Raw genomic sequence first — 12,250 nt, 5'->3', positions numbered from 1 at the left:
TGGTCCTTTTCTTTGATTGGCATTACAGAAACAGACATTTCCCCATTAAATGTTACCTATTCTACTAAAAATCCCAAACTTTCTACAATGAGTTTAACTGGCAGTTAATTCGCTAATTGAGTATCGTCATGAAAGTCACAGGGCATGGGATGGGGATTCAGGGTAAGTTGGCATTGATACAAGGCTAATGGCAGACCAGCACAAATTGCCCAGTAACTTGTGGCTATTTGCAGTTCTCTTCCCTGCCACAAACTGCTGGGTAATTTGCACATTAATAACAGTGAGCACCATTAAATTCACTGTTACTTTAACAGCAAATCTTGGGCCAATACGTGAGCTCCAGCTGCCACATTACAGCCTTGTTTCTCAAGGGCTTGAAGTGACTTAAATTCCAAAGTAATCATCGTATCCTGGTGTTATATTCTCAATTTGGTGCCAGATTTATACTAATACCATCATAAATCTGGGAGCAAATTCATACCTTCAGACTCAAAATTGTTTTAACAGTGACACCTTCATTTCTGAATAATTATCTGTGTTTTTAATGCACAGACATATATCTCGCTACTTAGTTTGCTAGTATATTTTTAATCATACAAAATAGATGAAAGTTATATTGGAACCCAAAGCTTCTGAGGATTCTAAAGCAACCTCTGAATCTCAGGCAAATATGATTACACCTCATGCCATTGGCATGTCACACTCTTAAAGGTTTCCTCAGGTTGGAAGGTCTGTGAATTAGTCATGAGATAGCAGAATGTTATTGGAGTAAGATCTTTTGCTCAATAGCATTGGGCTAAAGAATTTTCTGCTCGCCGACGCATAAAATGAGGTGTGGTGACGTTGGGCGGGCGTCCCAACATCACTGCGCGCCATTTAGATTGTCATTTCAGCGGGCGTGCAGCCGCATCGGCTGTGTACCCGCCGAACTGTCAAAGGCCTATTAAGGCCATTAAGAAAATAATTAAAGTTGTTAAGAATGCTACCCGTCCAACCTTAAGGTTGGACGGGCAGCTTAGCTAATCACTTTAATTAGTTTTTAAATGGCGTTAATAGGCCTTTGACAGTTCGGAGAGCGCCAGCCGACTCTGCTGAACAGTTCGGAGAGCGCCAGCCGACTCTGCTGAACAGTTCGGAGAGCACCAGCCGACTCTGCTGAACAGTTCGGAGAGTGCGCAGCCGACTCTGCTGAACAGTTCGGAGAGCGCGCAGCCGACTCTGCTGAACAGTTCGGAGAGCACCAGCCGACTCTGCTGAACAGTTCGGAGAGCACCAGCCGACTCTGCTGAACAGTTCGGAGAGCACCAGCCGACTCTGCTGAACAGTTCGGAGAGCGCCAGCCAACTCTGCTGAACAGTTCGGAGAGCACCAGCCGACTCTGCTGCGCACCCGCCAAACTGAGGATCAGAATGTCGCACGGTGATGTCACCGTGCGTCATTTTACACGTCGGCGAGCAGGGTCCGCCCCTGCACATCGACCCGAAGATTCTGGCCAATGTGTTTGACAAGTATAACAACAAAAGTTTTAGTAGTTTTCCCAAAAATTTAATTTCCCCAATACGATGGCAGTAAAAAAGATCCCTTTACTTCTAACAGTGGAGGCACTTACCTGTATTTTTATAATGCATTCTCAAGATTGTTTGGTAACACAATTCCCGCTAAGGCTTTATAAAACTATATATATGACACAATCAAATGTTATTTTTGAAATAAATTACAAAACATAGTTATTACAATTTGCTAATATACAACTCCCTCAGCTCTCAACCCAGACTAATGGAATGAAAATCCATTCTCTCTCTGAACGCTCCAACAGTCATCAATGAAATGAGCAATGGTACAGTCAACCCTGCTTCATCGCAGGCATGAGTCCACATTATAAAACTGTAATTCAGCTCCCATTGGCACTGAACTGTTGGCCTTACTCAAAGAGTTCATAAGTGTGGCTACGCTATGCTTGACCTGGAAATGATTGATGTTGCCACTGAATGCCAAAAATGTGGAAGTGTCCCACTGACACCCCCATCACATGGATACAAAAGGACATACACCTTTTTTTGAATAAGTAAGGTGCATTATCCGTTTTCTATGGAATCACGGAACACTTCCATTATTGCAATGCCCTCTGCACCCCTTAGAAAAACAGAAAATAATAAATAGCACATATATTTTGCAAAGTACTTTTTGAAATCATTCTCTTTACAAAGATCAATGTGCTAATGTGTTAAGGTGCAGTATGTAAATATTCCAAATGCAGCAATTATGCTTTTTTGAGAAGCAATGTTTCATTGTCTAACACATTTACAAAAAAAAATATTAGGATTGATAGAGAAGAAAAAGTAATCATTTGTAGCTGCTGAGATACAGAAACAAAATGTCATGGATTGTTGCTCCATGATTAAAGCATCCAAGTTCTCAGAGTTTTGATACATATTCACTTCAATGAGAAAGAAGTGATTGCTGGATTCACACTGAATGGCATCTTTGGTAAGTGCACAAGTGTTAGGATTTTCAAAAGCAATTAGTGAAAAAATAAGACAGCAGACAGATTAGGAGCAGTTTGTGTGTTTTGTTTAATTTTCAATGACCTCACTCACTTCACTGGGGTAGATTTGATTGCGGGCATGTTTTGGTCAGCGGAGCAAGCCATGGAGGCTGAGGGAAAAAACAAAGCCCAACTCCAAACTGTCACAATACTGGCAGCCTCTGAGCCTGAGGAAAGAAGTGGGGATGGGGGTGGGGGTGGGGGTGGGGAAGTAGGGAGAACTCAGTGAGGCAGGGTCTCATTTTTTTGTAGAGCCCAGAGAAGCACTCCTGTTCCTCCAAACCCCATTTTAAAAAATTATCTGCTGGGCTCCTCTCTGAGTGGACTGCCATCTGATATTGTACCAGGCATGTACAGCACACACTTTACCCAGCACTGCTCTGAAATGGCAACCGTGGTCCTATGTAAGCCATATGCTATCGCCTGACTCAGGTTGGTGATCCAACCACCCAACATTGAACTCTGGGGAAAATAGTTACAATCATGTAGTTGGTGGGAACTAAACAGTAAGTCATCCTCCAGCATTTTGGGGGTGCTACAGCTCTCTTTCCTCAAAACTTCCCCCAGTATATTGAACTTCTCAGTGAAGATAACCAATGTGGTAAAATCTATCCTTGAGAATATTTTATAACTTGCACTTTGCAAAATAATCAGAAACAAAAATCCTCAATTGCTTCTTAATGGACTAGGAATGTACAAAGGGTTTCTTCATTCTTTTCAACAATTATATATAAACATAGTTGAAATTTAATTACCTTTCATCTGCACATTCATCGCCAATATGCTTATAAACTTTTCCTTTAAAACTGTTCGTCCACGTGAGAAACACAGATGTAGAGGTTCGAGTAGCTATTGTTATCTGCGGAGGCTTGTGGAGATCCAGGTTCCCTGAAATGAAGGTGTAAAGTACATGCCATCACTGCATGGTGAACAGGATATAATGTACCCTTCATAAAAGTAAGATTTGAAATAACTATTTGGACTTGTTAGTATTTGAAAAAGATAACTGTTTATGTTTTGGCTTTTAACATGTCCAAGAGCCAATCATGCAACATGAGCAAAAAGATGCAACCACTAGTGATCATGGGCAATTGACAGGTTAATGCTACTCATCATGTGCTGCTCTAGCTTTGCAATGGATACAACAAAAATATCCAACATGTGGTAACAGGAATATCCAACATGTGGTAACAGGAACCAGGGACTAGGTGCAGGTGGGGTGGAGAGCCAAGAGCAAGAAGATTGTGGATGAGGATGTTCATTGATCCTCTTCCTCGCGCTAGCTATTTAACTGTCCACCACCATTCACAACTGGATGTGACAGTACCGCAGAGTTTTGATCTGATCTGTCTTTTTTGGGATCAATTAGTTCTGTCTATAACATGCTGTTTCTGCTGGTTAGCATGCATATAGTCCTGTTCAGTAGCTTCCTCAAGTTGGCACCTCATTTTTACATATACCTGGTGCTGCTCATGACATGCCCTCCTACACTCCTTATTGAAGTTAAGTTGATCCCCTGGCTTGATGGTAATGATAGAGTGGGGGATATATTGGGCCATGAGGTTACAGATTGTGGTTGTATACAATTTTGCTTCTGCTGATGGCCCAGAGCTTCATGGATGCCTAGTTTTGAGTTGCTAGATCCGTTCTGAATCTATTCCATTTAGCACAGTGCTGGTTCCACACAAAATGATGGTGGGAATGTGAAGGCAGGATTCATCTCTACAAGTGCAGTAGTCACTCCTATCAATACTGTCATGGACTGATGCATCTGCAACAGGTAGATTAGTGAGAATGAGGTCAAGTAGATTTGTCCCTCATATTGATTTCCTCACCACCTTCCACAGGCTCAGTCTGGCAGATATGTCTTTTAGGATTCAGCCAGATCAGTCAGTAGTGGTGCTACCGAGCCACTCTTAGTGATGGTCATTGGTGTCTCCCACCTAAACTATATACTATTCATCATCTAAGGGAGGGTAGTGGGTGATAATCAGCATGAGATTTCCTTGCCCATGTTTGACGCAATGCCCTGAGACTTCATGGGGTCCACAATCAATGGTGCAGTCTCCCAAGGCCACTTTCTCTCCTGCTTCTATACCTCTGTGCCTGAGGGACAGGGCATACCAAGGTATGGTGTGGGGGAGTCTGGGACATTGGCTGAAAGATATGATTCTGGAAGCTATTAAGTCAGACTATTGTTTACTAGTCAGTGAGACAGCTCTCTCAATTTTGGCAAAAGTCCCTAGACATTAATGAGGAGGACTTTGAAGGGACGACTAAGCTGGTTGTGGCTTTGACATGTCTAGTTCCTGGACCAGTGCTGGGTGGTCCATTAGGTTTCTTCTTATTAGACTTCTTTGTTGCAGTTTTATATGACTGAGTAGCTTGCTAAACCAGTAGAGGACATTGCTGTGGGTCTGGAGTCACGCATAGAGCAAACTGGATAAAGTCAACAGACTTCCTTCCCTAAAGGGCATTATTGAATGAGCTGTGTTTTCCCACAATTTGATAGCTTCATTGTCACCACTACAGATACTAGATTTTTAACCCAGGTTTATTTGAATAACAGCTGCCGTTTTGGGATTTAAATTCGTGTCTCCAAATCCAATTGGCCAGCAGCTCTTGGAGGAGGGGATCTCCCCCACCCCCCCACCCCCAGATGGGGGCAGAAGTCTCACCTCAAGGTAATTAACATTCCAACGAATGAACGAATGTTAACTTGCTGCAGGGACACAGATCTGAGCGGGAAAGGTTGTCATGTGCATTGCTTCAACTGCCCCCAGCCCTGCAAACTAGATGTAAAATTCAACCCAAACACTTTGCAAATACAAAGGCTACTAATATAGGGAATGTAGTCATTCTGTAGCAGCTTTCACCTTATTTGAAGGTACATGATGGAGACTGAGAGTGAACATAATGTACAAAGCAGGCCAAAATAATGGCCCAGAACTTCTGATCCACAGGGGGTCTTACCCGGGAGGTACCCCAGAAGATCCGTTGGAGTCCCCCTGAAAGTCCCCACATAAAGACTGCACAGCAATTGCCCAGCAAATTTAAACCTCCATTGGGCAATTACCCTGCACTGGGAACCACCCGATACACCAACTTAAATCAGAGACTTCGGATAGTTCCAACTGTCTTGGCAGAATAGTTACTCAGGAAAAGCTAGAAAGGTTAAAGCCACTTCTAACTCCTGGGTAACTATGGTACTGACCGCCAACCACCCCCACCACACCCCCGATACCCCACTGGACCCCCAGACTACCCTCCCCACCCCCTGACTAAGCTCTCACCCCCGTCTACATCCCTGACCTGACTAACCTATTACCAGCCTCCGACTACCACCCCACCCCAACCACACCCTGACTACCTTCCCAACTACGACCCCCAACTACTGTCCCGAAACCCCGATTACCCCCCGATCCTCTCACCTACCTCCCAAATCCCCAACTAAACCCCCCAACCCGACTATCCTCGATCTCTCCTGACTAGCCCCAACTACACCCCCAATACCTTCCCGACCCCTGAACACCCTCATACACCCCGACCAACCCCCATCCTCCTGAATACCCTCCCAGCCCCGACTACCCTACCAATCCCCCGACCACATCCCAAACCCCCCACCGACTACCCACCCACCCTTGCGACTACCCTCCCAACACACCATCTACCGCAACTGACCATCTGATACTCCTCCCAATCCATCCTATCCCTCGACCCATCCTGCCCCCCAACTCATCCTGCCCCATCCACCACCACCACCCCCCCACCCAATCTTATCCACTTATCTCCTCCCTGGCTTCTCAAAGTGGCTGGAACCTTTAAATTAACCTGCTTTATTGCAGCTGGTGCTGTAAAAAGGCAGCGTGGCTTCACTTTCCCTGATGCTGCTGCCCTGCACGGGGAGGAGTCCGGAGCCAGGTACGCTGCACACCTCTCACCAGGCCCAGGCCAGAAAAGCGGGCGAGAAACCTGCAGCTCCTGACATAAGTAAAAAGGAGCGGAGTGGCATTCCGGCTGTGGTTGCTGCTTCTTGGAAATTCTAACCGAATAAAAAAGCTCTGCCTGAAGTAAATGTAACAATCTTTTAAATAAACTAACATGAAGGGCTTTGTTTACCATTTCAAATCTATATTGGTCATTAGCAACAAATTAAACGTAATATCAAAGCACATGAATGTCACAGATACCATTTAAAGTCAAGCAAACTGGATTCTTTGAGAGTTGAGCTGTATTTGGCTCTGATTTTATATAAATTACAAACAAGCACGATAATGCATTGTGGACATTTGTCTGGAATACTTTTGCGTATGTGTGCAAGCTTGTATAGATGGGGCAAATAAAGAAACTATTGTGTAAAATCAACAGAATTTGGAATAATTTCAATCGTAAGCATAATTAAGAGATAAAACCCTGAAACCTTTGCATTTTTTCTTCAAGGTCGCTTTGCTCTGCTCAGCCACTGGATGAACTGCTATGAGATATTTGGGGTTGAACTCTGAAAACAAAGAAAAGAAATGAAGGCCTGTAAGTACAAGAGTATCACAGTAGCTAAATGACAAACTGAACACGTTGTTTATCAATAACACCAGAAGCCATGGGATTTTTTATTATGTTCAAGGCTATGGGCCAAGTGCTGGTAAATGGGATTAGGTAGGTAGGTCATGTGTTTCTCACGTGTTGGTGCAGACTCAATGGGCCAAAAAGCCTCTTCTGCACTGTGTGATTCTGTGATTCTATTAAAATTGCATCTGAATGTCATAACTGAAACTTCTATGGAGCTGAATAGCTAAACTGCACCTGATTATGCACAATAGTTTCATGCAGGGACAAGTTGTGTATTGGAAAAGAGAGAAAATTAGAGACACAGCTTTCTTGAAGATTTCTTTGCCTAACTCCAATCAATTGCTTTAAGTAGCATTGGAGTAGCACTCCTGCATGACCCATCAACTGTAAATAATATAGGGTATTTGATGGCCAGAAAACAGGTTAAATACATCAAAAAATGTACCTATTATTTGGTGTTCTATTCACTGTTGTGTGATGTCTATATCCACATGGTTTTATGATTATTCCCTCAGTTCACAATAGTCCTTAGTTATTAATGTAGATCACATGGCTGCCACACAATTTTAAGGATATGAATTGTGGTTAATGATGCAATTGAGGATCTTGTGTAAGGCTAAGACCTGATGACATCAATTCCATTACTTAAAGGAGAATCAAGTCATTGTGCAAGCTTTGCACAGGAACCCTGAATTGGTGGCAATATTATTTGCTCATAAATGTTAGCAGGATTTGGCAACTGAAATTGGATAACTGAATTAATATTATGTTAACTCCACCACTAGGTTTCGTTTACAGCTTAAACTGTCAGATCCATTTCTTGGCTCAGTAGTTGATTCAAGTAGTGAAAGAGGGTGGCATATTGGAAATTCTTACAAGTGTTTCAGTTCTGGGTTGCATTGTGTGGAGCGTGTCTAAGCATTTGAAAACTTTCACACTTGCAATAATAACAAGAGCTTCATTTTTATCATGTGAGTCCCTATTACATACTTTGCATTTGTTTTACTAAATATCAGGCTTTAAGCATTCACAGGATTCCATGTTCGAGCACGGGAAAACAAGAACAACGTTACAAATTTGACTTAACCTTCCATCTGTCAGCATTTTCACTACTACAAACAGGAAAACAAATATTATTTCTGTTGGAAATTACATTAAATACTCTATTGAACAACACAGAATGAGCTTTGAAACATGTCTAACAGTTTTATTGAACAAGATCAAAAATTGGCTGTAGAACATTTTTATTTATTTCAGAAAATATATTTTTCCCTTAATAATTGATTGACAAAAGGCCCATTGGCACTCAATCTGAATACGCCATATACTCAGCACATCACCCAACTTGAATCATTATTACAAGTGTTCCTGAGCCCAAGTTAAAAATTAAATTTAAAAACATCTAGATGCATTTTCAGTGCTCTCAATTTGACTAACCACTCCAAGCAAATTGCTATAGCTGGTATTATGCTTTCTTTATGATTCATTTGCAGTTATTACCCTTAGTCTTAGAAATGATAGAATTTTGTTTGTACATATTTTATATCTGCAATGCAGCCATTCTCATAAGCCACTTGTAGTGATTCAGTTCTCTCAAAATAATTCCTGACTTCATGCTGGAAGATCAAAACCTTCAGGTGGGAACGACTACCATTCCATATAAGGACAAATTCCAGACAGGGATTCTTAGCGTGTCCTGATGTTAATTGGAAGGGAGATTTTACTTGTTAAGTAGTTACTGCATGAAAGCATCAAACTTTATCAAAAACTACAGAAACTATCACCTGTATTTTCTATGCGAAGCAGGATTCTTACTCATTCACCTCGGCTATTTACTAATTTTATCTGACGGTAGCACAGGGATACAATACAAGAAAAAAAGTATCAATGCACTAAGTACAGAACTGGCATTCAGTAATAATTGTTCACCTCAACACAACATTGTTGATGGACGTTACCAGTGCTACATATAGATAAAAGCTATGGGTTATTTAGCATCAGTTGCCATCTACTTCAGCGAAAGAGATCTCCAGGTATTTTTTGTCCATATCCCATCAAGAAAAACTAATGAGATTATACCAATACACTAATTGTGGGGAGTTTAGTCAGGGTGACCAATTGTCCGTATTTTAAGGGGTTGTCCTTTATTTTGGCTATTTGTCCCATGTGCCTTTAGGGATGCCTTTTGTCCTGTATTTCTAGGACAGCATGTGAGAGACAGAGCCTGGGAGTCCCAGTTGAGTGATTCGAGCGGGACTACAAGTCTGAGAGTCAGCCAGCAGAGAGATGATAATGTTGTGACTCCACAAATTGTAACACCACACACCCCCAACCCCCCCACCTCCGTCCCCTCCACCTGTTACAGTCACCAGCAAATCCCCCTGCTCTTATGGTGAACAGTAATTCCTCCCCCAACCCACTCAATTGGTCACCACAAACCCCCACCTACCCCCCTCCCAGTCCCATGGTCAAACTGTCCCTTATTTTATTTCATAAGATTTGGTCACCCTAAGTTAAGTTTCTCAGGTGAATAAGCTTTGCATAATGCTTACGCCATCAGTTCCTTCAGATAAATATTGTCATTATTATAAATGCAAGCACCTGGACTTAGCCGTGTGTGGTATCACAGCTGAAAGGTATGTTTCAAACTGAGATACATAAAATATTGAAAATTTAGTAAATATTTATCACTTAAGGTTTACATCAACACCAAGGATTCCATCCATTGCTAAGAGAGTGGGGCTGATCCACTCCCAGTCATTCACTAATACTGCCCTAAAACTCTGTAGAAGGAGATGCAGGCAAGGATCAGCAATTTCTTGAAGTTCTGCCCCTCTCTTTCTAACTTCTAGAAGCAACTAGGTTATTTATCCCTCCATTGAGGCTTGGCTGAGATTGAGACCTCGCTCTGTGGCCACTGCATGGGTATGCCAGTAGGCCAAACCACTGTTAAGATGGCTGTATTTTATTAACAGTTTACTGCTTGTGGAAAATCTTTAAAAAGAAATCAAATCCTGGATAAATGTTTTGATTTCATTACTAGAGAAATACTTTACTCATTACGAATGAGGATTCAACATAGTAGCCTGTAGGCCTTTTCACAGGATCATAGGAGCCAAATCAGGTCGACTCCCTGACCATGTCCCACCGTCAGGGAATTTTGCCAACGGCAGGACCAACTTCGATAGGCTTCCCCTGACAAAGAGGTAGGAAGCAAATTTTAAAATTCAAATAACCCATTAAATGTTGTTGGCATTTTCATGGTGGCAGAATGACCCCTCTGATGATTGGGGAGTGTTATGACAAACGCAGTTGGTAAAGCAGAGTTATTTCAAAATCCCAGGGGAAAACTTTAAACAACTGTCATAACCTCTAATGTTAAGTATTATGTTTGAGATCTAAATTCAGGAATCAGACCACCAGTTTTCAAGGTTTTACATGAAACTAAATGAAACATTTTATTAAGTTACACAGGTTAAAATATATATATATATATATATATACACACACATGGCTACAAATTACTACCATCATAACTTTTAACAAATTCCCAAACTAATCTCCATTAAGGCAACAGCAACCCATAGACTTAACCAAACACCAGGCAAAGCATTTTCACCTTACGAGTTCAAAATGAGGCTCTTTTCATTTTGGTTCATTTGGAGCCAGTTGGAGGCTTACTTTTGATCTCACATTGTCTCTGCTCTGTACACCCGAAAACTGCTCAAAGTTATACCTACCAGCCCCATTGAATGTTAATTCTCATTGTATCAACAATCTCTGAACTAAACCTCTTTAACAATAAAACCCTTTCATAGCACCAATTTTATTAGTAATATAAACATATTGCTTGGTAGCTGCTAGATAGGCATCAGTTTTCACCCTACTCCTTGAATGCTGTATTCAAAAAATGCAAATGCACGTATCTCTCTTACACATCAAAACTAGTGCACATCAAAGCAGCTAGACTAGCTGGTTTTAATCCAATTAAGACACACCCAGAGACTAAACCTCTATTTTAAAAGAAAAATATTTTCCAATAATATTATTAATAGCTTCATGACAGGAGGCCACCTGCTGAATACAGGCAGTCTCCCAGCAGCAGCCCAAAGAGGAAAGTATTTTTTTATTTTGAGGGAGGGCTACGGGCAGGGAAAGCAGCTCCCACGGTTAGCTCAGAGGGGTTCCCCTCCATCAATATAATTTTCAAGCATTTTCAAAGTTTCTTCGTCCCACCTGGTGTAGGCTGTAGGGCACCTGCCTTCCTCAGTAGTGGACATCATTCCTGGTGGCGCTGTTTAGGTGCGGAACTGCCAGTCCTCTGATTGGGCTGGCAGCTTACGGGGGCGGGTGGTCGTTCTGCACAGGACGGCAACCCTGGCAGCAGCTTATTCATGAGCTGTTGCCTGTAAGACCAAGGGGGAAGTCCTGCCATCCGATCGTGTGTGTTGCCGACACACGTTTCTGGCCATCGTTGGGACTCCAACCTTTTTGGGAAAATTCTGCCCATGGAATATGGCATTGATTACAGCACAGAAGGAGGTCATTTGGCCCTTCGAGTCCAGGCTGACTTCCTGCAAGAGAAATGTAGCTAGTCCAACTACTGCCATCCCCGCCGCCCACCACCCCCCCAGCCCTTTTCCATAGCCTTGCAAATGTTTTCCTTCAGGCACTTAAGTATTTTCCTTTTGAAAATCACAATTGAATCTCCCTCCACCATCATTTCAGACAGTGTATTCCAGATTGTAACCATTCACTGCGTAAAGAAGTTTTTTCCCATTTTGCCAACGGCAGGACCAACTTGGATAGGCTTCCCCTGACAAAGAGGTAGGAAGCAAATTTTAAAATTCAAATAACCCATTAAGGGCTATTTTACGAGGCTGTTGGCATTTTCATGGTGGCAGAATGACCCCTCTGATGATTGGGGAGTGGTTTTGCCAATCACCTTAAATCTATGATCTCTAATTCTTGACTCTGCTGCCAATGGTAGTAGTTCCTCTCTATCTCATCTGCCTCGACCCCTCATGATTTTGAACACCTCTATCAAATTTCCTCTAAAGATTCTCTTCTTTAACGAGAGCAACCAAAGCTTCTCCAATCTATCCACATTACTGGAGCCCCTTTTTCCTGGAACCAGTC

General features: G+C 42.3%; 1 protein-coding gene across 4 annotated transcripts in view; it reads right to left on the bottom strand.

Annotated features, from left to right (window-relative positions):
- Positions 1-12,250, bottom strand: part of LOC144691708 (uncharacterized) — a 371,588-nt gene that overhangs the window by 246,017 nt on the left and 113,321 nt on the right. For all 4 annotated transcript variants that reach the window (XM_078560070.1, XM_078560071.1, XM_078560072.1 and 1 more), the window contains 2 exons: positions 6,966-7,043; positions 3,301-3,433 (listed from right to left, as the gene is read on the bottom strand). In XM_078560070.1, coding sequence (XP_078416196.1) covers positions 3,301-3,433; positions 6,966-7,043 — 211 coding nt within the window. The remainder of the gene's footprint in view (positions 1-3,300; positions 3,434-6,965; positions 7,044-12,250) is intronic.

This window comes from Cetorhinus maximus, chromosome 16, assembly GCF_964194155.1.
Source record: "Cetorhinus maximus chromosome 16, sCetMax3.hap1.1, whole genome shotgun sequence".
Taxonomy (NCBI): Eukaryota; Metazoa; Chordata; class Chondrichthyes; order Lamniformes; family Cetorhinidae; genus Cetorhinus; species Cetorhinus maximus.
Note: the sequence above shows the minus strand (reverse complement) of the source record. Positions and strands in the feature narration are given on the sequence as shown.